The sequence below is a fragment of the Cavia porcellus genome, unplaced genomic scaffold (assembly GCF_034190915.1).
Source record: "Cavia porcellus strain 051 isolate PalLab524CR breed Dunkin Hartley unplaced genomic scaffold, mCavPor4.1 scaffold_8, whole genome shotgun sequence".
Taxonomy (NCBI): domain Eukaryota; kingdom Metazoa; phylum Chordata; class Mammalia; order Rodentia; family Caviidae; genus Cavia; species Cavia porcellus.
In genome coordinates, this window is record NW_026947491.1 from 22,291,764 (window position 1) to 22,318,304 (window position 26,541).

Below are 26,541 nucleotides of genomic sequence, written 5' to 3' on the forward strand. Positions count from 1 at the left end.
CCATTTGGGAAACTGGAAGTCTTGGTATAGACCCCAACATTTTTGTATACAGAATATGAAGTATATACACTAAGAAAATGATACTGGCCAAGCCCAATTAAAAAACTATTAATACAATTTTATTTTTAGCAGCATATACTTTCCAATACTAAAAACATAAAACCAAAACTACATAGATATTAAACCTACTCAGAAGTGAGAAATACATTTCAATTCACCATGTTTTATTAGAAGACATTATATATTAAGTTCAAAAACTACGACTTACACAAAAATATACTATGTCAGGCTGCATATACATAGTTCAGTTACTTTCAAGTTATTTACTGAAAAACTGTGGATCATAGGTTAACTTAACTAGTTTAACCTGAGATAACCAGTGTTTATGTGGTGTAGTAGGCCATAGGATTGTTCTGGAGGAAGTCGTACAAATGCGTTGGTTAAGGTATTTAAGGTCTTGAGTCTCATGCTGGGACAGCATGAGATGTGCTACTAAGATGTGTCCAAAAGAATGGCAAACATTGTTCCTGGGATAGTTAAAAAACTAAGTTTTTACTTATCTGTACCTTACCCCTGCTTCTGCTTTTTGTGAAAAAGACTCTAATAAAAAAACAAAGAGAGCTGTAATTGGGGCTTCATTCCTAGAGGCTGTGGCCCCCAGATCCCTTTGTCTCTCTTGCTTTCTTTTTATCCACCACAACTCATTGTTGGGATCTGTCTCTTCACAGAAACCAGCAAAAAAACAAAACAAAACAAAACAACAAAGAAAACATTCTCAGAGATCTCAATCTGGAATTATATTTTCTGGAAAATTTGTAATATTGATACGAAATTTTCATTTATAGGTGTGCACATCTCCAATACCTGAGGAATTTTGAATGTTTTTTCAAAATAGGGTTATATATAGTCACTCTCCAGTCACTGGAGAGTATTGGTACCAGGGATCAAACTCATGATCTCATGCTTGCCAGGCAGGTGCTTATGCCACTGAGCTAAATCCCCAGCTCTTCAGTGACTTCTTTCAGTTTAATAAATGGATTCACAGACTACTTCCCCCACATTGTTGATACACATAGGGTTCCTCCTCAGTGTGAGATCCATGTATATAAATGAAGACTTACTAGTAAATCTTTCCACGACTCACATGTATATATTTTCTTGTTTTTGTGAGTTTTCATATACTTTGCAATATTTGGTGTGTGGTGTGTGCTTTCCCACATTGCTTGAACATAATAAGATTTCTCTCCTGTGAGTTCTTTCATGTTGTTTAAAATGATTCTTTGTAAGGAATGCTTTGCCACATTGCTTATACACATAAGGTTGCTTTTCAGTGTGGGTTGTTTCCAGTAGTTGACAATATTGGTGTGTAATGAGTACCTTTTCACACTGCTTGTATACTCGTGATTTCTCCCCAGTGTGATTTTGTTCATGTCTTTCATAGTATTTCTAATGTTTTTCTACATTGCTTGCACACATAAAGTTTCTCCTGTGTTAGCCTTTTCATGCATGCTACAATATCTTTTAGTGAATCTTTCCACATTGCTTGCACACATGAGGTTTTTCCCATGAGTTCTTTCATGTATGCTCAAAGAATAACTTTGTAGTGAATGCCTTCCCATAAAACTTGCACACATAAGGTTTCTCCCCAGTGTGAGTCCTTTTGTCTTTGACAAGATACATGTGTAATGACTGCCTTTCCACACTGCTTGCACACATATGGTTTCACCCCAGTGTGACTTCAGTCATGTACTTTATAGTATTTCTTTGTAGGGAATGCTTTTCCATATTGCTTACATGCATAGGGTTTTTCCCCACAGTGAGTTTTTTCATGTATTTGACATTGATTGCATGTAGTGAATGCCTGCCCACAGAACTGGCACATCTAAGGTTTCTCCCCTGTGTGAATTTTTTTTTACACTATGCTTACTGATGTCAGAACCTGTGTGAATTTTTTATGTATGTTAGAATAAGTCTTTGTAGTGAACATTTTTCCACATTGCTTACATGCATAGTGTTTCTACTCCATGTGAATATTTTCAAGAATTTTACAACTTTGAGTATTGAAAGTTTTTTCATTTTGCTTATTTACATATTTTTTTCTCAGTGTAAATTCTTTCATGGAATTCAAAACCACTGGGGGTGGTGGAGGCTTTCACACTTTTCTGACCAACAACTGTCTTCTCTCCAGAGTGAGTTCTTTCACTAAGTTCAGAGGATTTCCCACATTTCTCTTCTTGATAGGGTTTCTCTTGATTCTTTGTCTTGTCATGGTTCTGAAAGGAATCAAAACCACTACAGATTTTTTGATGTTCATTACATTTACTCAGTTTGTCATCAAATTCCAAATTCTCCTGTAGTTTCTCTTCAGAGTGAGGTAAGATGGACACACTTAATGATAAATTCCCAATCAAGGTCTCTCCACAAACAAGATTTCCAGCTGGCTTTAAAGCAGCTTGTTGCATGTATACTTTAGCATCTGAAGTCCAAAGGATTGTGTTTTCACTTTGATTACAAGTTTTATATTGATAACATTTTGTGACCTCTTCATTTCTAAAAAGAAACAAAATATCAATCACAATAAGAAGGTCTCCATATCAATTTACCAGGACAAGTTCTGGCTTGATGCCTGCTAAGAAATTTTCAGGATGAATAGGCTGAAAGCCCTGAAGGATGCCTTCAAAACACTCATTTCCGAAAGGATGGTATTCATTTGGAAATACTAAATTGGTATATGTTTGTCATACAAAACGTCAAGTTTCTTGTAAGTCACTGATACTCATGTGTATCAGATATCAATCATTTTTGACAGCTATACCCCAACACTGTCTGTTTCAACCTCTTCTTAATTTTATTCCCTATTAGTATTGTATTTTAGTATTTCATATAAAAGGAAACAATTCACTTTTTTTTTTTTTTTTTTTTGGTATAGAGGGTCGAATTCATGACTTGGTGCCTACCAGGCAGGCGCTGTGCTGATGAGCTATAACCCCAGCCAATAATTCACCTACTGGTTTTGACTTATTTCATTTGACACTGAGGTGGAGTCCCATTATTTTTATTATTATTCTTTGCCAGAAGATATGACATTCTCCTTTTTATTTGGTAAATATATATAGCACATCTTTTATAGTGATGAGAATTAAACAAGGGTCTCCACCATACAATACACTTCTAATATTTTTTAATTTCTTATTTGGAGATTGTCATAGTTCCTTCATTTGGCAGTGTGGACTTTATGTTGTTACCCTGCTGGCTCAGCCTCCTAGAATGCTGGGATTATCATAAGCACCTCCATGCTGAACCCATCCCATGTTCTCCTTTTCCATGCAAACACTGATTGAAATCTACGCTGTTTTTGGGCTTAGGTATTGTGAATAATTTCCCATGCACACCCTGCTTTAAGCATAAGTACATATGTATTACTAGGACAAGATACTTTTAAACTGTTTCAGAACATATACAGGGAGTTTTGCCTGGATCAAATGCAAACATTTATTTTTACTTATTGAGACATCTATATAATGAATATAAAAATAGTACTTTTATATACTTACCAATAATGTATGAGGGTGCATTGTAAGAATTTTAAAACATGAATGCACACAATTATCTGGAGGATGTTTTCAATCATTAACACTAGCATTTATGTGCATTTTTAATGTTGCTTCCATGTTAGCAAGATTCAGTTCACGTATAGCTTATATACATCCATAAAAATAAACAGATAACTTGAAGATGAGTTCCTGCTCAAGTTGAAGATATATCTTTTCATATGTATAAATATACAATACATAAATCCAACTTCATATATTTTCATGATGCTGTGAATGAAATGTTTTATACCAATGTTTGAGATAGTGTTTCTTGTTGCATAGTGTCACTTGATAAATTAGTTTCCTATAGTGGAGTATTTCTCTGTTCAACTGTAAGATTATATAAAATTAACCTGTATACATATTGGAAGAATTTTGTGATATTAAATAAATTTGGTTTTTTGGTTTTTTTTCATTTTTCGTATTTTTATCGGTACCAGGGATGGAACTCAAGACTGCCTGCTTGCAAGGCAGGCGCTTATGCTGCTGAGCTAAATCCCCAGCAATATTAAATAAATTTGAACATACCAGGATTTGTAGATTCCTTGTAGTATTTCTGATCATACACCATCACTTTAGAGGTATTGCCTTTCCTAATGAAAGCAAATTACCTTAGATTTCTTGAGCAGTTTTTATAGTCTTCTTCAATTTTTTGGTTATCACAGATCCCTCCTGAATTGTAGCCATAGAAAAAGTCACTGTATCATTTTATAAAAATAAGCTGTTGGGCTGGGGATTTATCTCAGTGGTATAAGCGCCTGCCTTGCAAGCAGGCAGTCATAAGTTCGATCCCTGGTACCGATAAAAAAAAAAATTAGCTGTTAGCAATTAGATTCATGGTATAAAGTTAACGGCAGTGAAATTTTGTTCAAAATGTTTTCCTGTTCTATTTACTGAATCTGTATCCAGCAACAAGAAGCATAGCTCTCCACTGAGTATATAAGAATATGATGTCATCCTTACCTACAGCATTTATATTCATCAGTGTTTCCCTCATCACATCTCGGTAGCTTCTTCTGGGATGGGTTGAGCAGAGCCTACTCCTCGTGGGTGAACTTCAGCTACATCCTTTCAGGTCACTGCCTCCTAAAGAATGACATACGTATTTCCTAAAGAAGGTTCACACTGGAGCAGGGGATTTAGCTCAGCAGCGTAAGCGCCTGCCTTGCAAGCAGGCAGCCATGAGTTCGATCCCCAGTACCGATAAAAACAAAAAAGACAAAAAAAAAAAGAAGGTTCACACTCAAATCCTGAGAACTTGAGCTCTTCCTGTAAAACCTCAGTGGAATTTGTTCCCTCAAATATCAACTCTGTCATCTCAAAAAAGACATTTAAATTACTACATGTATGTTATATAATCACTTTACAATACATGTGTATGTTTATTGAATGGCCCAACATATACCACATAAAATACATCTGTGAATACAAGCATTCTTCTGTAACACTCTACTGAAAGATGACATTTTTGGTGTAAAATTTTCATCTCATATAATACAGTGATGTCATCATGATGACTATAAAAATTTTCTATGTTGTTCTTGGTCTCCAGTTTCTTTGGAAATTTCTAATTTTTACCTCTTAACATTCTAGGAGTTCTACTTCTAAGACAACCATAACTGATAAAAAAAAAAAAGTTGCCTACTTCAAACTATCAATATTGTCCCTGATTGAGCCTATGTTGTGGACATCCTAAACATGATTAATGATCGTTTTCATGATGAAAATGCTAAGATTCTCTTTAGTAGCTTCTCTAGCTTTCTAATGGAGGGCAATGTCAATTTTTTTACAAACTTTCTTCCAACTCTGACATGTTAAATATTTCATGAATATCCCTACTAACCCCAATAGACAAGCAACTAGAGAATGTGCTGGTGACTTACTAAAAATTAAATGTATAATATGAAAAAGGGGAAAATGGGTCAAAACTTTACATTTTTAAAACTATAATTCAAAAGGTTCATAGCAGAACAGATAAGCTATCACTCAGCTGAAGACTCTGTAAAGCACACAAATTTTCTTTATTCTTGAAAATCTGTTTGTTACAAAGATCATGTAAATCACTTGTACCTCCAAAATTTAAAAGGTAAAATGGCCTTTTATCTTTCTCAGTTTGCTTATGTGTATACCTCAAATACTGACATGTATTATTGAGCACACATACTTCCCTCACTTGTCTTAGATATAGTTACACTGGAAAATTGTTTTTAAAAACCAACTCTTCTTCCGGGAGAACATGGTGGACAGATAGCAGCAGCTACGGAGGCTCTCTGAAAGACCCAGCTTAGAATTCTGGAATGGTGTGGAGTAAGGAATCATAAGCAAGAGGAGATATGCCCTGCTGACCCAAGAATGAACTGGGCTGAGAGAAACCAACTGGGAATGCAATCCTGGTGCTATAACAGGAACAGAAAAGCCATAGTGTGGAAGCTGCAGCCCGCACCATTGGAAGCCGTGATTTGGGTTTCCCACCACCACTGCTGCGTCTACATCGGCTCGGCAGGGAGAAAGACGCAAGAAAGCTCTGAGAAAGGGAATCGGTGAACGGAGTTGAAAGCAGGACGGGCGGGGAGCTGTGCATTGACCTGCAGTGAGTGAGAGAAACTGGGACTCTTCCATGGTCTAGGAGACTCCAACAGAGGACATTCTGGGACCGGGCAGACTTGCGGGAACAGGGCGCTGCAGTGACTTCAGTCACATATCCCTCTCTCAAGTGGGATTGGTGAACAGTGCCTGGCCTATGTGATGCTGCTGGCTGAGACCCAGTAGGCTAGCACAACCCAGGTCCCAGCGCCTGAAGTTAGACTGACCTAGAGGGGCAAGCCTCACATAGGCTGCCTGGTCTGCAAATTCCTGGTGCGCAGCAATGGGCGGGAACACCTAGCCGGTGCAATTCAATCAGACTGTGGCCAACAGGGAATGAAGCTGGGCCTCCTATATACGCTTGCATATATAAGGAACAAAGAATATGGGAAGAGGCAGCAACAAGAAAGGGTCCTTGGCCCCCAATCCTGAGAAAGAGGCAATAGCAGACACAGCACCAATAGATATAAAGCGCTATCTCCAGAGCCTCATGGACAAGTTCAGGAATGAAGTTATTAATGACCTGAAGCTAGACATAAGCAGAATAGTTAGAGAAATGCTAAGCACCAACCAAAAAAAAGATGGTGGAATGGAAGAACAGAAAAAGAGGGGAGAATTATTTGATGGAGAAAATAGAGAAAGCATAGAATACATGAAACAGGTTCAAAGAGATTACCAGGAAACTAAAAACTCTATCGAAAACTGGCATAACAGCTTGAAAGAAACTAAGGACAGATTATCTGAACTGGAGGGCAGAACTGTAATATCGGAGGATGAAATGAAAAACTTCTTAAAAATAAAGAAACAAACAGCAATAATACAAAGACTAGAAGATGATAAGAGAATCTATAACCTAAGAATTAAGAACATAAAAGAAGAAGTAGGGACACAAACAAATGAACTACAAAAGCTACTCACAGAAATAATCCAGGAGAATTTTCCTAATTTAGCAAAAGGTAAAGATACTCAGTTGTATGAAGCATACAGGACCCCAGCCACCTACAACCCCAACAGAGCAACACCCAGGAATATAATAATTAAAATTCCAGAAATCCAATACAAGAACAGAATATTAAAAGCCGTCAGAGACAAGAAACAGATCTCTTACAAGGGAACACCCATCAGAATTACAGCAGACTTCTCTGCACAAACCATCAAATCACGAACTGTTTTGTTCAATTTTATTATAACTGATGATATAGGCAATTCTATTAGAGATAGCGGGAGGCATTATGGTAACCATTGTTGATCACCTTGTATTATGCTTTTACATTATCTATTATGTCCACCCTTTTGATTTGACTGACTCTGTTCTGTTATGTCACATTTGGTTCTACTCTCTTCCAAAAAAGTAATAAGAACTGTGGGAGCAACAAAACCCAAAATGTGTAATTGTCATTATACAAAAGAGAGGAAAAGAAAGTGCTCTAAACGATATAACTGCATGTATATTTAAGTGTATAAGACAGATAATGATATTACTGAATTTTGTTGGATCATTGAACAGAACTGTTTGCAATCTCACTGTTGGAATGTCCACTTTATAAGCTTTAATTTTGTAACTTGAACAATTATTTCTAAGATGACAATATGTAATCCATTAACTAGTGATTTCCTACTGTTTATTTTTTTCTGTAAATCTGTATAACTTGTACCCTTTCTCTTTTTTTTTTCTCCTTAAATGAAATAAAAAAAACACAACTCTTTCCTCTAATAAAAACTTATATACAGATGAAACTTACTTGACACATCCTGACACTTAAGGAACTGTGGGAAGAATAATGACAACTCTGGCTATTCCAAAATTCTAGGCCTGTACCCCCAAACCTGTCATTTCCAGACAAAAGAATTTCTATTCCATGCAGTCCAAATATCAGATAGTAGTTACTGGATTATTTTCTCTAACAGAATAATATTTAAATATATATATATGTAAATACTCTCATGTATTATTCATAATACACTATTCATACAAGAAACCAATACTTGACTGCTAATTCAATGCATGGCTGCCAATCAATCTCTTGAGAGAATAGATATTTTATTTTAAAAAATCAGTACTTACACAAATCCCCACACTTAAACTTCCTAGGCAAAAATATTTTCTGGATATGCACTATGTGACAGCTACAGCAAAAACTCTTCAACCACACCTTAACTCATTCCACTCAAAGTGTTCAAACTATGCACAGGTATTTTTAAGTATAACTCTGAACAGCTAATATAGATGAACAGTGATTTTTAAAAAGTTATAATATCTCTGGTCATTCGAGAGATGCAAATTTAAAACAACACTGATATTTCACCTCACTACAAAAATGCTTATCTGTTTTTGGGAACAATAATGTAACACAAAGTAAAATTCATAATAAAGTGCTAAATACTTCATGTACCTTGTTGAACATAATGTACTTTAAAAATCTGTTTGTGTTAGGGCTGGGAATTTAGCTCAGCAGCATAAGCGCCTGCCTGAGTGCGTGGACAGATTATAATCCAATCTTGTAAATGCTTATATATTTTTGTATATCTCATTTGAACACCTCTTATGCATTGTGTATATCTCTAGTAAGCACTCTGATAACAGTATTACAGAGCATAATATACTTTATTAGTGAAAGCATGGTCTTCAGATGTGTGACAATCAGAATCTTGCAGAAATGTGGTTTATTTTTTGGTGTAAACTGTTGTTAAATTAGCACCAAACTAATGGTCAAAAAAACAAGCATGAAAAGTAAACTGTCGATTGTAGGAAAACAGATTTTATGTCACTCATAGTATTGACTTCAACATGAAAGCAAAATGGGTGAAATTATTTGCTTTATGTAATATATTTATGTTGAGATGTACACAGGTATCAAGTTAGGAAATAACACATAAAACACTTGCTAGTCTACAAATTGTCTATAAACAAAGGGACTTTAAAAAATACATACTCCCCTGTCTCTAAATGTGCATGTTTATATATACAACATGGAATTCAAAATTATCTCTTTGTATACACAATAGGGGTTGTATACACCAAGAAAATTACAATCAAATATAGTAGAAATTCCAATTTTAAAAGTTATTATTACAATTTAATTTTTTAGCAGCCTACACTTCATTATAGTAAGAAAACAAAATTAAAACTACATAAACACTAACCCTACTTGGAAGTGACAAATACATTTCATCATGTTATAAGATATATATTAAGTTCACAAAGATAATGGTTTATATAAAAATATATTACTTAAATAGTTTCTAATAAGACTAAAGATATAGTTCAGTTACTTACAAGTGATTTATTAACACAGAAAAAGTACATACCAGGAGACCTCAACCTTTATCCTGGAGTGGAGTTTCAGAAAAACCCATGAAGAAATATTGACATCAAATTTTTCATATGTGTACAATACTCCACTACATGAGGAATTTTTGCCATTTCTCAAAATTGGTTTACATATAAAGGGTCACTCTCCAGTGTGACTTCTTTCATGTTATTGACTTTTTAAAAAAAGTATTCACTGCATGTTTTCCCATTGTTCATACATATAGGGTTCCTCTCCAGTGTGGGGTCTAGGTGTACAAAATGAGTAACTAGCAAGTCTTTATTCACAGGACTCATATGCATATGGGTTTTCCTGTGTAAGAATTCTTTGTAGTGAATGCCTTCCCACATTATTTGCACACATAGCATTTCACTGCAGTGTGACTTGTTTCATGATTTAGAGAACATTGGTATATAATGAATGCCTTCCCACGTTACCTACACACGTTTTCTAACCTGTATGACTTTTTTCATGTAGTTTATGATAATATTTTGTAGTAAATGCTTTTCCACAATGCATGCACACATAAGGTTTCTCTCCAGAGTGAATTCTTTCATGAATTTGACAATATTGGCGTGTAGTGAATGCCTTCCCACATTGCTTGCACATGTAAGGTTTCTCCCCACTGTGAATTTTTTCGTGTCTTTTATAATTACTCCTTTCAGTGAATGCCTTCCCACAGTGCTTGCACACATAATACTTTTTCCCAGTGTGCGTACTTTCATGTATTTGACAAGACTGGTGTGTAGTGAATGCCTTCCCACATTGCTTGCATACAAAAGGTTTCTCCCCAGTGTGAATTCTTTCATGTACTTGACAATAATGGCGTGTACTGAATGCCTTCCCACACTGCTTGCACACATAAGGTTTCTCTCCAGTGTGAGTTCTCTCATGTCTTTTGTAATTACTCTTTTGAATGAATGCTTTTCCACATTGTTTACACACATAAGGTTTTTTCCCAGTGTGTGTACATTCATGTTCTTGACAAGATTTGTGTGTAGTGAATGCTTTCCCACATTGCTTGCACATGTAAGGTTTCTTCCCAGTATGAATTCTTTCATGTCTATGACAAGACTGGTGTGTGGTGAATGTCTTCCCACACTGCTTGCACATGTAACATTTCTCCCCAGTGTGAGTTCTTTCATGTATTTGACAAGATTGTTTGGTAGCAAATGCCTTCCCACATTGCTTGCACACATAAGGTTTCATCCCGGTGTGTGTACTGCCATGCACTTGACAAGATTGGTGTGTATTGAATGCCTTCCCACATTGCTTGCACACATAAGGTTTCTCTCCAGTGTGAGTTCTTTCATGTATTTGACAAGACTGATGTGTTGTGAATGCCTTTCCACAGTGCTTGCACATATAGGGTTTCTGCCCAGTGTGAATTTTTTCATGTATTTTGGTATAAGTCTTTGTAGTAAATGTTTTTCCACATTGCTTGCACATGTAAGGTTTTACCCCACTGTGAGTTCTCTCATGTACTTGACAAGACTGCTGTGTAGTGAATGCCTTTCCACACTGTTTGCATACATAAGGTTTCTTACCAGTGTGTGTACTTTCATGTATTTGACAAGACTGGTGTGTAGTAAATGTCTTTCCACATTGCTTGCACATATAAGGTTTCTCCCCAGTGTGAGTTCTTTCATGAATTTGACAAGATTGGCGTGTAATGAATGCCATCCCACAGTGCTTGCATATATAATTTTTCTCCCCTGTATGAAACTTTTCATGTATATTCGAATAAGTCTTTGTAGTAAATGCTTTCCCACAATGCTTGCACACATAAGGTTTCTTTGCACTGTGATTTCTTTCATGTATTTGACAATAACTGTGTCTGGTGAAAGCTTTACCACACGTTTTACACATATAAGGTTTCTCAGCAGTATGAGTACTTTCATGGCTTCGACACTGGGTGTATCTGCTGAATGATTTCCCACATTGCTTATATATATAGGGTTTCACCCCATTGTGAATTCTTTCATGTCTTTGGCAACAACTTTGCGTGTGGAATGTTTTTCCACACTGCTTACACACATAGAGTTTCTCCTCCTTGTGATTCCTTTCAAGTGATTTAGAACTTTGAGTACTGAAGTTTTTTCTGTATTGCTTGCATATATATAGTTTCTTTCCAGTGTGAATACTTTCTTGAATTTGAAAACCACTGTGGGTGGTGGAGGCTTTCACACTTTTATGACCTATCTTGGTCTTCTTTCTAGGCTGAGTTCTTTCACTAAGTTCAGAGTAGCATTTCATGCATTGCTCATAATGATAGGTTTTCTCTCCATCCTTTGTCCTTGCATGCTTCTCAAATGGCTGGAGATCACTGCAGGATTTTCTGTGTTCATTACATTTATTCAGCTTGTCATCAAATCCCAAATACTCATGTGGCTTCTCTCCAGTATGAGGTAAGATTAGTACTTTTAATGATAAATGCCCAATCAGGGAGTCTCTCCAAACAAGATCTCTGGCTGGCTTTAAAGCAGCTTTTTTCATGTTCACATTAGCTTCTGATGCGTGAAGAAATGTGTTTTTATGTTGACTAAATGTTTTATATTGATAGTATTTTGCTACCTCTTCATTTCTATAAAGAAACAAAATATCAATCACAATATAAAGGTTTCCATATCAATAATTTACCAAGACAAGTTCTGGCATGATATCTGCTAAGAAACTTTCTGAATGCATAGGGTAAATACCCTGGAGGATGCCTCCAAAAGCACATTCCCCAGAAGATGGTATTCATTTGGCAATTTTAAGTGGGTATACATTTGTAATACTTGAGGTCTAGCTTCATTTAAGTCATTGAAATATATGTGTATCACACATTTATCATTTTTGACATTTTTCCCCATGATTCTCCCCTTCTATCTCTTAAAATTATACCCTAATTTGTATTTTAGTACCTCATATAAAAGGAAACATTTGATAACTCACTTTCTGTTTCTGATTTAGATCACTGAACATTTTAAGGCAGAGTCCCATCTTTCTTTCTTTTTTTTTTTTTTTTTTTTTTTTTTTTGCCAGAAGATAGGATATTCTCATTCTTTTTTAGCTGAGTACATGTAGCAGATATTTTTTTTCCCAGTGGTGAGAATTTAACAAGGGTCTGAGCAATAAAATACATTTCTAGCTTTTAAGTTACTTATATTGAGAGAGATTCTCATTGCTCATTCATTTGGTCAGGGTGAATCACATGTTGTCGTCCTGCTGCTCAGCTTCCCAGAGTGCTGGGATTATCAGAAGCACCATCATGCTGAGCCAACCCCACATTCTCCTTTCCCATGCAAACAGTGCTTCACACCTAGGCTGTTACCAGAGCTTAGGTGTTGTGCATTATGTCCAGAACTTAGCTGTTGTGAAAATCCATGGATACTCTGCTTTGGGCATAAGTACATAGACATCACTGAGATATAATATTTTTAAATCCTTCCTTTCAGAATATACATAGGGAGTTTTTCCTATGTATATAATATAAAGCAAACTTTATATTTTTAGTTTTTAAGACATCTGTATATGGAATATAAAACTGATTGGTTTTTTTTTTTCAATTTTTTCTTTTTCTCTTTTTATTGGTACCGGGGATCGAACTCACAACCGCCTGCTTGCAAGGAAGGTGCTTATACCGCTGAGCTAAATCCCCAGCCCCTAAAACTCATTGTTTTATGTTCCTTCTACATGAGGATGCATAACAAGAATTTTACAACATAAACACACATAATTCTTGGAAGTTGTTTTCATATATCTATTAATATACTAGAAATTATATGGATTTTGAACCCATATGAATTGCTTCCAGGTTAGCAATTTGTTTAGATAACATATACCCGATATTCATATATATACATAGACAAAGACCATGAAGATGAGTTCTTGTCAAAGTTCAAGATGTATTCTTTTCACATATGCCTATATACAACATCTAAATGAAATTTCATAAGTTTTTATGATGTTAATCATGAATTTTTTGGTACCAATGCAATAGTGTCTCTAGTTATATAATGTCACCTCTAAGTTTCCTGTATTGAAATAGTTCTACATTCAAGTATAAGACTATATAAAACCTGTCTCAAGCTTGCCCATCTTTATGGCAAAGTACTATCCATTGTATAAAAACCCCAGATCTTCATTATCCATTCACAAGTCAAAGGAAATTTGGGCTATTTTCAAGATGTATCTATTATATACTGTGCCTGTATCAATGTGAGTGTATATATATCACTGTCATATAAAAACCTATATGTATGCATGTAGGAAAAACTTTTGTAAAATTAAATAAATTTATACATGGTATGACTATACGTGGTAGTTTCCCTGTAATATATCAACTCTCTGATCAACACTTGAGAAATATTCCTTTTTCTTATGAATGCAAATTACCTTAGAGTTCTTGGGCAATTTTTGTATTCTTCTTCAATTTGTTGGTTATTCCAAGTCCCTCCTAAATTGTAGCCATTGAAATACAAAAAGTCACCATATCAGTATGTAACAATCACTGGATGTCAGATTCATGGAATAATATAAACATGCTTGAGATATTTTCAAAAAGATTTCATATACTATTTAATAAATCTAATCTCATCAAAAACTAATGTTGCCTCACTATATAGTGATAAAATATCATTCTTACCTATAATGTTTATATTCCTAAATGTTTCCCACATCACATCTCTGTAGAGCTTCTTCTGGGATGGATTGAGCAGAGCCCACTCCTCCTTCGTGAAGTTCACAGTTACATCCTCCATGCTCACTGCCTCCTAAAGAATCACATGTGTATTTCCTGAAAAAAGATTCACACTCATAGCCTGACAGCCTGCACTCCTCTTATAAAAGCTGAACTGAGATTGCTCCTTCAAATATAAACTCCATGTCTTTGTCACCAAACCCAGGTGAATAGTTTCACACACAATTCTGAAGATGGCACAACAGAAGCCCTGGTTTCCTGGCAGGCTCACAGGAAACATGTCTGTGTGTTGCTGCCAAAGCAGAGTTCAAGGAGCAGCCTACAAATCACCATTCGCAAAAAGAGGCTAGACAAATATCTAATGAAGAATTGCAACAGACCATAGATTATACCACTTTTCAAATCTGATTACTCGTAGAATTAAATCATTCATCCTAGTATTGTTCAGAGGCAGCATTTTGAAATCTGAATCATTTTTCAGAAAAAAACCTTAATAAACATTAACATATATGCATTTTTGCCCATATTTACACTTCGCATTTTTGCCTGTATTTACACATCTCATTTTTCACTTGAGAAATCATGATATTTACATGTGAGCCCAATTTGTTTCACTTGACAGTGTGACCTCAAAGTCCACCCACATTAGATAGAAATGTCTCAAGCTTGTCCATCTTTACAGCAAAGTACTATCCATTGTATAAAAACACCAGATCTTCATTATCCATTCACAAGTCAAAGGAGATGTGGGCTATTTTCAAGATATACCTATTACATACTGTGCCTGTATAAATATGAGTGTATAAATATCATTGTCATATGAAGTTTTTAATTTTGGGGGGCAAGAACAAGAAAAACAATTGCTGGATCAAATGCATTCTCTAGGTTTGTTTTTTGAGAAATCTGCAAAGAAAATGTTTCAATAAATGGGGGGCGGGGAAATGGACAGGTAGGGGAAGGAAAGAAGGTACAAGACAAAAATAGAAGCAAAAAAAGACGACAGTTTTAAAAATAAAGAGGGGAAAAGTGTTTAATAGTAAGGGAGGAGAGTTGGTGAAAAAGAAGCAAGATACAATATGTCTAATTATGAATTCCCAAGATAAATGTCATTACTATGTATACCTAAAACCTATTGATAAAAAAGAAAAAGAATTTCTACAAATAATATTAACATGCTAATAAAAAAAGCAGTATTCCTGTAGAAATTCTATGGGAAAAAAATGAAAAAGAAAATAGGGGTAGTGCGGCATAGTATGATGTTGTATTCAGATTATAAGAAATCCTACCACTGTTTCTGTGAGATTAATAAAGGGAAGGATGTGAACATATTAAACACATTAAAAATGAAGATATCACAAAGTAATTAGGCATTAATTACAAAGGGAAACTTCAGCCAGGTGTGCCGGTACAAGGCTGTAATCCTAGCACTTGGGAGGTTGATGCAGGAAGACTTCCAGGAGTGTCATGATGGCCAGGATTTCACAGTCCAGCCCAAGCCAGAAGGTAACCTCAAGGCCAGTAAAGGTTTATTGTATTTTTTTAACTGAGATGAAACTCATGACCTTGTGCTTGTCACACAGGCACTGTGCCACTGAGTCATATCCCCAGCCATAATCAACCCTCTTTTTTCTTTGTGGAGGAGGTACCGGAAATGTGACTCAGGCCCCTGTGTTTGCCAGGTAGCAACTGTGCCTGCTGAGCTATACCCCCAGCCCCAATAAGTCAAGTTTTACAGTGAGACTCTTTTTGAACTAACTCCACAAAAGGAAAACAAAGAAAATATTGTATCACTTACAAGTCACTCCTTTGTTCTGTTTGAAAAATTTCAACTGCAAAGTATACCAGAAGACTGAAAATATTCAGCACCTCCTGTGCAAGATGATACCTTGCATACTATACTGAAAATACGTATGTTACATCTTTTGTGATTAGTAGAGAGAATAACAAAATGGATCTCAGAAAAGAAAGGCAGTCTTCTGCAGTTCCACATGTAAATAGAATAGTGATTAATGATGCAGCTAGTGTTAAACACATCCAATAGTAATGACACTTTTTTATTTATGCTTACAGAGAAATAGGTATGTACCTGGAAATCTAAATTGTATCCTCTTCTATTTTATGTACATTAAGTTACATCCTGAAAAGGGAAAGATAAATTCCAATGCCTTAGAATGTTACAGTGAGGGGCTGGGGATTTAGCTCAGCCATATAAGCGCCTGCCTTGAAAGCAGGCAGTCTTGAGTTCGATGCCTGGTACTGATAAAAACGAAAAAGACCAAAAAAAAAAAAAAAAAAAAAAAAAAAAAAGAATGTTACAGTGAAATAAATTTTAGATATGACAACAAAGACTTTCCTCAGTGAATGGTAGCCATCAGTTGAAGTCTAGGAAAACAATAGCAGATAAGCAAAACAAGACTAGCATATTAGCTTTGTGTAGAATGCAAATATTTTGTATAAAGAATAAAGATCAATGAACACAAATCCATAAAATATGCAAGACATATCACTCAAAAGAAACATTGAATATAAAACAATACCAAATCTGCAAAGTATCAAGAAAAAGTGAGGTGTGGAAGAATTCAGTAGGACTTCTACAAGGTGAGAGAACCGACTGATAGCACTACACACTCATCTCTTTTCCATTCAAGTCTGCCAAAAGCAATGGAACAGTGACTTTGTTCTAATTTCCAGAGAATACATTGTGTTATTATTGTTGTAGATGGATGTGATTATTGTTAAGTAAACTTGAAAAATATTGAACCTCGTTACCAATAGTATTGATGAGAAAGTACTTTTTCCTTGATTAAGACATCAGCATGTGTGAATGAGACAAATAAAAAGTCCCAGAATTTCCCTGTGCAACTTGTATAATACTTATCAAAAATTACATGAAAAGAAATGAACCAAAATTATTCATGGAAAATCACACTTGGTAAACTGAGGAAAAGTTGCCAAAGAATGAGACTGGTCAAAAATAAGGTAGGCAAAGTTTGAATCAGGTAGGGAATTTATCACATGCATACTCTCATCCTCTGCCCAAAGCCCAATTATGATATGTTTTAAACACACCAAGGATAATTTATACTTATTATCAATAAAATTCACTTAATTTGATGTAAAATATGTAGGTAAAATGACCAATAATAATGGTCATATTCATTTACATATTTGTTTGCCTTTAAACATGAACTGCTGTACAAATGCTGAAATTTTTTATCATCTGCATACCAGTATTTTTTTCTTATCCTAGCAAAATTATTAGTTCACTATCATGTGTAGAAAAAATGACCAGTAACATATTAAACATATTAAACATATAATAGATAATAAATAACATAAACCATCTTTCTTTCTTTCTTTCTTTTTTTTTTTTTTTTTTTTTTTTTTTTTGTTTGGTACTGGGGATCGAACTCATGGCCTTGTGATTCCCAGGCAGGCACTTGTGCCCTAGAGCTAAATGTCCATCCCAAATAAGAGAAAACCAATTTGAAATGACACAAACCCAGAGGCAGTGGAGTGCGGTAGTGAAATATGAAGTTCTCTACAATGTTATACCCACTAGGCTGTCCAACACAAACCTTAAATACTTTTCATCATAATTATAAAGATATATTAATCTTGATTATTCATGCCAATTCAAAATGTTGAAACCACTTAAGATTTTGTGCAAAGCTCCATCTTATGGCCACTTTGTGGGGATTTGTATGAAATTAGGGAAACACTGGAGGTAAACACAGCTCATTTCCTCACCTCCATCATGATTCTATGGATCTTTACATATATTTATAATGAATGTAAAATAAATAATTGCATGTATTACTTTTATTTCTTCATATGTAATAAATATTATGTTCCCTGTTAAACTAAGAAAACCATAATCTTATGGTGAAATCTTGAAAAGCAATTCTTAAATTCTTATAATAACTTGTATTTTAAACAAGCAACTTGTTGCAAAGAAAAAGCAAAAGGGAGGCTGTTGAGGAAGACCCTCCTTCACTGCCCTTCACAAGGGAACCCCCACTCAGAAGGTTAAACATATTTCCAAGGTGGCATAAAATTCTAGTGCGTCTGCAGCTCAGGGTAGCTCAATCAAGATGGTGACAGTGGGAAACATGAAAAGTCAAGAAATTTAGATCTGGGCTACTTTACATCACAATTCACAGGATGAATTGTGCTCTTTTCCAAGGTCTCAGTACTGAGCAGAGACAAGCACCCACAATCAGCTGAAGTTTGATTTTTTGACTTTTCCCAATTTTTATTTCAAAATCATGTGTGTACAGTTTTCTGAGCACTAAGCAATTCTCCAACAAAATGTGGTGTTCCCAAAATCAATGCACTACATAGAATGTTATGTAATTCAGAGCACAATCCTACTATCCTGCTTCAAAAGTAGACTGCTGTCCAAGACACGATGTCTTTCATTACAAGTCATCATTCTTAAGTCCTGAATATGTGGCACAGAGTCACAGCATTAATAGAAATGAATATATTGCCTCAAAGTGTTAAGAAGCTGGTCATCCCTATGGTGCAGAAAAGTATGATAGTCATAGATTTTCTCCTTTAGAATCTAGGGAAAATTTCACTTAAAAATTATACTACACGCAGAACTAAACTCAAATTCACAGCTACTTATCTAGGTACCAAAGAAGTCTTTCAGAATAATCTCAATACATTGTCATGAAAAATGTTTTCTACATTCTTGACATTAAAAGGAATAACCAATGATGTCTTATTTGAACAAGCTCTGTGGTCCTGCTAGGTGTGCTTGCATCTGTGGCCCTATCTGCTTGTTCTCTTTTGTTATAATCCTGATGCCTTTATTTGCTGTTCTGGTGGATGCTTGATATCAAGCCCATGATGATATCAAACCCAGTCTGGGCAACTCACTGCAGCAAGGAAGGAGCACAGAAAAATGGGAAGAGCCACAGACAAATACAATTTTCCAGGAAACTTCCCTAATGAGTTTCTTCCACTCAAGCTTCACTGCCTTGAAGCATACCTTGATGCTGAAAACATCAATGGGGAAGCAGCCAGCTCACTCCCCTGGTAAGCGGCTATGGTGTAGCAGGTTGCAGCCGCCCCAGGGGAAGAACCACCAGCCGTCTCCTGAGATCCGTGCTATGTTGGAACTTAGGACACTGAGAAACCAAGCAACCAGCTTGCCTCCCTGGTAAGTGGCTGTGGTATGGCAGGCTGTGGCCCCTCCACGGGGAGAACCACCAGTGTCTCCTGAGATCCATGTTGGAACTTAGGGCGCTGGGAAAACAAGCAACCAGCCTGCCTCTCTGCTAAGCAATAGTGAGCCTACCAGTGCATGTGCTAAGAGTCAAACATCCCACTTCCCCTGCCCGCCCCATCAGCAAATGGGAACTAGAGATCTGAACATCTCTTAGGAGGTTGACCATATGCAATATAGCAAATAAGGGGGATTTTCTTCTACCATCTCTTTGAAGGCAAATATTTTTACTACTGTTTTGCTTTATTCTGATTAATGGTATTGCTCTATTCAATGTTTTGATAAGTTCTATAATGTTCTGTATTTCATTTTATTTTGCTCTATGTGATTGAAAGAACAACTATTGTGCAGATAACAAGATATACTGTGATACCTATTACTGCTATCCCAGTAACCTGCTGTGAAGTTCTGTACCAATTTCATTACACTGTCTCAACTGGCTTTGTTCTGTCTTGTTCTGTTGTATTTTACTACTTTCAAAATACTAATAATAATAAAAAGAAAATATCAATGGGTGAATTCACCAAAAACTATAAATCTCACATGATCAAATCAAGTTTTAACAGAAAAGAGATTTGAGAGATATTTTACACATAGGCTACAACACCAGGTCTACTTTAAAAGAAAAGAGGAGACACAAGCCAGCCCAGTGTCATTCAAAAACAAACATCACATAAGAATCAGAGGATCCACCAAAAATGTCCAGTTGACAGTGCCTAATATGATGAATTGTGGGGGAGCAGGCCATTAGCTGCCCATGACAGTCATCTCATTTGCATAGCACAGGATGCTGAGGGCCTGGTAGTTTCTCAGGCTCTCCCTGAAAGCCTGAGTAGAACAAAGACACAAAAACAACAGTTGACACACAGGACCAAGACCTCTCAGGTGATGCAGCGGTCTAGGTTCTGCCACGGCTGCTTTTGTCCATATGTAACTGACCTCCCACCTCCAGCACAGCCTCACTCTTTTCTTGGATCACTGAAAGCTGCACATCACTATATTCAGGATTAGGGGTCTCTCAAAGCCCTGTCCATGCAACTTGCCACCAGGAAATGTCACAGAGAGCTTATGCTTTGGGTTCCTGACACAGAAAGATTCCTCTCCATGGACAGTGAGGCTGCTGGGCAGTTCACAAGAATCCAACCAAGCATTTCTCCCTGTGGTTTAACAGGCAGCCTCTTCAGGAAGTTGTCCTTAGCAAAAACATTTTCCCCTCCCTTGGTAATACATTAACAACTCCTCCATCTTCCTCAGCATTCTAAACTCTATAGAAAGCTTCTTTTAAATACCATAAAAGTAAAGAATAATTTGTTTTATTACCACATAAATAAGGCACCTGGCTGGGGAAGGGCTCGAGACAGAGAAATTAGACATTTTTCTAAGAATTGAAATGAGGGTAGAATTACCTAGAATGTTGGACCAAGAGTAAACTTTCTGCCCATCTAGTAATGCAGCCACTTCACTACTAAAAGGAGATGCAGCCACATGCTACTAAGCTCCTGAGTTTCCAGGAATTTAAAATACAAAACAACCCAGTTTTTTTTCCTCTAAAAGCCTAGTCTCTTTTAAACTGTGCATGCTAAGAAAATTGTTTAGAGATCCTGAATTCAGTGCGTTAGTTTTAAAGCCAGACATCTTTGACAGGTGATCACGAAGTAACTGAGCAGTTACTGTGCTCTGCTTACCCACGACTAGCTCTGAATTGACTGAAGGACTGTCATATGGCCACTTGTTTGGGATTCTTATTGGAAATCTTGGAGTTATTATTTCCAATAAAATCTAACAGCCTCCACTCGGTTCACAGCCCCCGTTCTCATTGTTGTGAGATCGCGAGGACTGTTCATGTAGGAATACCATTGTGAGTAGTGGTCTCACATAAACAATTAAAATGACAATTGTTTTGCAGAGTATACAACCAAGGGTTTCACAAAGCCCCGCATTCATCTGATTCTGGAACGAAGCAGAGAGCATTCATTGTCATTGCTCACTCTTGCCCCTTCCTTCCAGAACTTACGCGATTCCCCCACCCCGTCCCTGCACCCATCACACAACGTCACCATTGTGTGCGTGATAGTCTCCCAGGATCCTTCTAATGCAGGTGCAGCCAGCAGAAGTCACAGGAAACAGGAGGACATCAGGTGCGGGCTCTCAGCAGTGAGCCCCAGCGGTACTGTTTGGCGCCATGACACAGGAAGTGACTTCCTCCCTCACCGCACCTGATTGGTTGGTTCAGACAGCCCACCTTCATCACCGATTGGCTCCTGCTCCATTGAGGGTCCAGGGACTGTGAGTACAAGAAAAGCAAATTTTTCCCAAAATCAGTGGAGCTCAAATGATAAATTCAAACCCAGAAACTCATGGGCTCGTCTGTCTCCCGTGATGGCACTCTCATGTTTGCACTTAAGGTTTTCATCCTAGTTTTCCAAAACTTCCGTGGTTTTATTAATGCACTCAATGGACACTTCCTGAAAGTGGGTTGGTTTACAAACGTCCCCAAAAGGTTCCAGGGTCAATGCCCTGCGGAAGAATCAAATCCCTTCATGTCAGAAAATATGATGGCCCTTGATGTAGCTCAGCGGAACAGTGTCTACCTGATAAGTGCAAGGGCCTTCGTTTGATTCTCAATACAAAAACAAATGAACAAAAACTACGAGTTTAGATAACTCTAATACAAAATGGAATAAAGACAAGACCTGCTATTGGAAATGAGGCAGTTGGTTTCATTGCCAAGAGTTTCACACACTCTCTCAAGCTACTCATTTTCACTTATGAAAATGAATATATGGCCCTTAAGAATACAATTTCATGAAAATAATGGAGTAGCATAACGGTAGTATTCTGCAAAAGAGTGAAGGTAAAAGAGAAGCAGGCATTCCATCCCCCTCAAACTGCAGACATTTTCCCCGAAAGTACCTGAATTTTGAAGATAAACATATTTCCAAGCAAAAAAGCGCTAACTGTCCAAGCTGGCTTGACTCTCTCAGCTCCCAGCCTGCTTGACAGCAGAACTACTTCTCTCTGCAGGGAACTCAGCTCAGCACCAAGCCTGTCATTGGCAAGGTTGGGAAAGGAGATGAGATAGGATAAGCAACTTTGGGACCTGGAGACACCCACAGATTTTCAATGGGCACTTCAAAGGATTCAGCCCAGGGGAATCGCAAGATTGCTCGAAAACTTTTTTTTTTTTTTCACTGAAAACATTTTATTGGCCTCTTGCACAGAAACAGGGATTTATTTACCAGGAAGGCTGATCCCATCATACTTCTTCTGGGACTAGCACATGGCCTCCTCTTGCTGATTCTGTGTTTGGCCCCAATGCAGCCTGTCCTGCGCTTCTTGTCTGCGATGCTGAAACCTGGCCTACCCAGCACCACGTAGAAGTCCAGGCCATAGATGCCAATGCTTGGGTCACAGATCAATGTGTTCCTGAATGCCAAAACCAAAGTTTCCAGTATCGGAGAAGTTGTTTTTCCTTAACTCATACTCTCACACCTTTAGACCTTTCTCCAGGATTTCTTCTGCCTTAGCTCCACCGACTGTGCAGCGGACAGCAATCTTTTCATTTCTCCTGATGGCAAAGGATCTGACAGTGTACCTAGCTTCAGAAAATACCAGAGTCTGGTCTGTGAGTTGCTCCCATACCTTGGCTGCCCTGGTCAGTCTGTCTCTTAAGGCAGAGCTTTGCAGATTCACAGTTCCTGCATGGGGTTCTCCTTTTCACCTTGATCCTGCACCACGGTGGGGAACAGGAAGAGAAAGATTGCTAGAAAACTTAACCACAGGTATTCACTGAGATCTTGCTGCCTGATGTCCCTGCCTTTTCTCTATCCCTATAAAAGGACAGGCTTCTCTTGGGTGGGGGGGTGTGCGGGGAGAAGGTCTTATGGTGCTCTCTGCCTGAACCCAGGCGCAATAAATTCCCTGCCATGTTCTCTTTACCCAAGCCTGGTGGATTCCGCTGGTTATTTATGCCACATTTTGGTGCCAAGGTCCGGGAAGGAAGACAAGCTCTCTCTGTAAGGTTTTAAGCCCTCTCGAAACTCTCCCTCAGCTCAGATCACCTGGCAACATCCTCAGACCACGGTCCCCACAGCTTCTGCAGCTTCTGCTGAGCCAGATCTCGCTGGGATTTCAGATTGGCAAAGCTCCCTGTCCCCAATCTCCGTGTCTCCCTCTTTATTATTTTCCCTAACTTTGCCTGCAAGATTCTCTAAATCCAGAAAGCTCCCAGTTTCCCCCATGCTCGTTGCTTCGGATCGCTAAGCTCGCTCCCTTTCTGGGCTTTTCTCTCTCGTTCCTTTGACGTTTTTCCCACCCCACTGGGCAGCCCCGGTTCCCCCTCTCCGCGGAACCCGGTGCTTTCGGCAGTCCGCTGCTGCTCAGGTCCGCGCTCTCCTCTCCGCTCATCGCTTCTCCTTCCTGGCTCCCCAGGTGACTGGCGATCGCGGGGTGACGGCCCTGGGCCTCCTACTCCCCCATCGGGGCTCGGCTTTCCCTTAGGCGCTCGATGCAGGCGCTGCTGCTGCTCATCTCACACAGCAGGTGCGGGTGCGACAGTGGCCGCCTCTGCTCCCTGCCGGGAATTCTGCTTCGGCCCACACCTCGCTCTGTACTCAGCAAACGAACAAGCAAAATCCGGCCCTCTCCCGGTCGGTGCTTGCTGCCTGCTGCGCAGTCTCAAACTCCATCTCTCTCTCCTAGTCTGAAACGCAAATGCCTCTGGGAGACCAGAACACAATACTTCATTTTCCATAACAAATGTTTACCGAGAGTCTGTGCAACCTGCCTCTTATCCGGCCCACAACAGGACTTGCACACACAGGTCTAGCGCCCAGCGGAGCCTGCCTCAACTCCCCAGGCCGAGCCCTCGGCCTCCTGCCGCCACCAGCTCCCCGCTTGGGCCCAGCCGCCCGCCCGCCCCGAGCGCCTACCGCAGGCCCCTTCGGTGAGAACGTCAGGACTCCAGCTCTCTGCTGTGCTCTTTTCTTGGCGTTTGTAGCCTGCAAAACATTTCATTCTCTGTTCAACAAAACGTTGTAAGCTGTCTCCTTTTTACGAAAACCAAAAATTTCCTACTGTACTCACCATTCAAGTTCACATATTTGGCTTGCAGAGGGGAGAATGAAGTAGAAAGAGAAAATTGTTTGAAGCAGAGACTCCTGCCACACAGACCTCAGGAATCTGGGTCTCAGGTGCACTTTTTTCTTGCAAGATTCTGCCACCCACTAGGACCTGCTTCTGGCTTACTAGTTCTTGAAACTTTCAGAACTAAAAACCTCTCCAAGATTGTCTGTTCTGTCTTTTTTAAACACTGAACTGCAGTATTACATGTGATTTTCATTAAGCAAGTGAATTTAATTACTGGTCCTTTTTCCTTCTCTGTGGATCTTCTCTACAGATACTTGTAGCTCTATTTTTTTTTTCAGGATTTCCTTTATTTCTGAAGAACTTTCCTGCACTGATTGTTGATACCCCCTCCTCTATAGAAAGTTCCTCAGCTCTCATCCTCTCTTGCTCAGTCAGAAGTTGCTAGAGTTCCTCTGCAGACGGTTCCTCCAAGTCTTCCTCCACCGTCCCTCAGCATTACCTAGGTTTACATGCAAGCCTGTGCACTCTGCAGACCGACAGGACCGTCACCCATGGGCTTGATGGAAAGTTCCAGCTCCTCTACACAGAACTCAAAGTTTCTGTCCTGTATAATTTGAAGACGAAATCAAACACAAGGCATGCACATTATAAGAAATAATAAAAGTAAAGCAGAAGTGAATGCAATTGAGACAAAGAAAACAATACAAAGAATGAGTCAGAGTTGGTCCTTTACAAGATGAAATAAAATTGAAAAACACCTAGCTATCTCATCAAAAAGAAGAAAAGATTCAAATTCAAGCATGTAGGCATCTTAAATAATATTTCTCCACTAATTTACTCAGCCACAAGGAAGAGTAAAATTAAAAAGGGAACTGTGTAAATTTATCTCAAAAATTTATAAAGTAGAACACAATCAATCATAAATTAGTAAATTTCCTCTTTTTAGTAAACGGTTACTTTTCCTTTGTACTATTATTCACCTTTTTATGTAAAAACAATAATAGGTACCAAAGGCAATGGCCTTGTCAGTAACAGGGAACAGATAAAAGACATTTTCCTCATGTCATGCAATAAACATAATTTTCCCCCAAATAATTCCACTATTCACGAAAATTCCTTTGTCAGTGTTGCTTCTGACAAACCACACCATCATTTGTACTTTTGGAGAGATTTATTACTTGAAATAGTTAACTGAGGGTGAGAATTTGAGTAAGAAATGCCCACATAAATTGAAAGGACATATCCTGAGTAGAAGACCCACAATAAGGAGGACCGTTATCAGAAAGGGATAAAGGAGGGCCAGGGATTTAGCTCAGCGGAGTAAGTGCCACTGGCAAGCACTAGGTCATGAGTTCAATCCCCAGTACCAAAAAAAAAAAAAAAAAAAAAAAAAAAAAAGAGGGAAATAAAAGAGAAACCAAAATGAAAAGGAAAACTTGCTTCTTTTTCTTCAGCAGAACTGCAGTTTTCACCTTCACCTTGGAGGTTGTCTCCTGGCTTCCCGTGTAGTTTCTGAATCCTCCAGCACAGAGCATTCTGCCTCCTGATATGAACTTGGAAGGACTACAGTGTGTGCCCTGGGCATTTCACAGGGAGACTCAGATCTCGAGCAAATGGACACACCTTTTGCACTCTTCCACATCTGACTGTGTGAGTGGCCACTGTATGGCAGTCTTTTTTTTTTTTTTTTTTTTTTTTTGTCTTTTTCCTTTTTATCGGTACCAGGGATCGAACTCACGACTGCCTGCTTGCAAGGCAGGCGCTTATGCCGCTGAGCTAAATCCCCAGCCCCCTGTATGGCAGTCTTTTAAATCTATGTGTGTATCTTCCATTAAATCTGGCTCTCATAAATTTGGCTGACTGACCCAAATTTTAGTACTGGGAATCACTCTCAAGGACAATTACAAAGATGAAATTCTTTAATGGCAGAAAAAATTTCTGAAGTTGGCTCTCCCAATTGATGAGACTTTAAAGATGCCATGGTCTCTCTGTCAAGTACTTTGGAGAATACGAATAGTCCTTGCTGGGAACTGTTTAAAATAACAC

General features: G+C 38.0%; 1 protein-coding gene and 1 pseudogene across 6 annotated transcripts; both read right to left on the minus strand.

Annotated features, from left to right (window-relative positions):
• Positions 1-97: 97 nt before the first annotated feature.
• LOC100722805 (zinc finger protein 14-like) lies at positions 98-21,647 on the minus strand. 6 transcript variants are annotated; one of them, XM_063254170.1, is made up of 6 exons: positions 21,465-21,592; positions 16,258-16,308; positions 14,118-14,244; positions 13,868-13,928; positions 4,557-12,071; positions 98-2,550 (listed from the first exon to the last, which is right to left on the minus strand). In XM_063254170.1, exons 3-5 carry the CDS (start codon positions 14,230-14,232, stop codon positions 9,938-9,940), a joined length of 2,310 nt encoding a protein of 769 aa, XP_063110240.1. In that variant the 5' UTR covers positions 14,233-14,244; positions 16,258-16,308; positions 21,465-21,592; the 3' UTR covers positions 98-2,550; positions 4,557-9,937. The 6 variants fall into 6 exon arrangements, with proteins under 6 accessions (XP_063110240.1, XP_023419566.1, XP_063110239.1 ...); XM_023563798.2 differs by lacking the exon at positions 16,258-16,308 and having other exon boundaries at positions 21,465-21,647; XM_063254169.1 differs by lacking the exon at positions 16,258-16,308 and having other exon boundaries at positions 14,118-14,267; positions 21,465-21,606.
• LOC134477455 (large ribosomal subunit protein uL5-like) lies at positions 98-23,814 on the minus strand (annotated as a pseudogene).
• Positions 23,815-26,541: the final 2,727 nt, after the last annotated feature.

Excerpts from the sequence above, each read along its gene's own strand:
- LOC100722805 (XM_063254167.1), bottom strand. The coding sequence starts at position 21,451 with ATGGGTGCAGGGACGGGGTGGGGGAATCGC. Across the intron at positions 14,245-21,421 it reads GGACGGGGTGGGGGAATCGC|GAGGCAGTGAGCATGGAGGA; the intron begins GTAAGTTCTGGA and ends GTGATTCTTTAG. Across the intron at positions 13,929-14,117 it reads TAGGAATATAAACATTATAG|GAGGGACTTGGAATAACCAA; the intron begins GTAAGAATGATA and ends GCTACAATTTAG.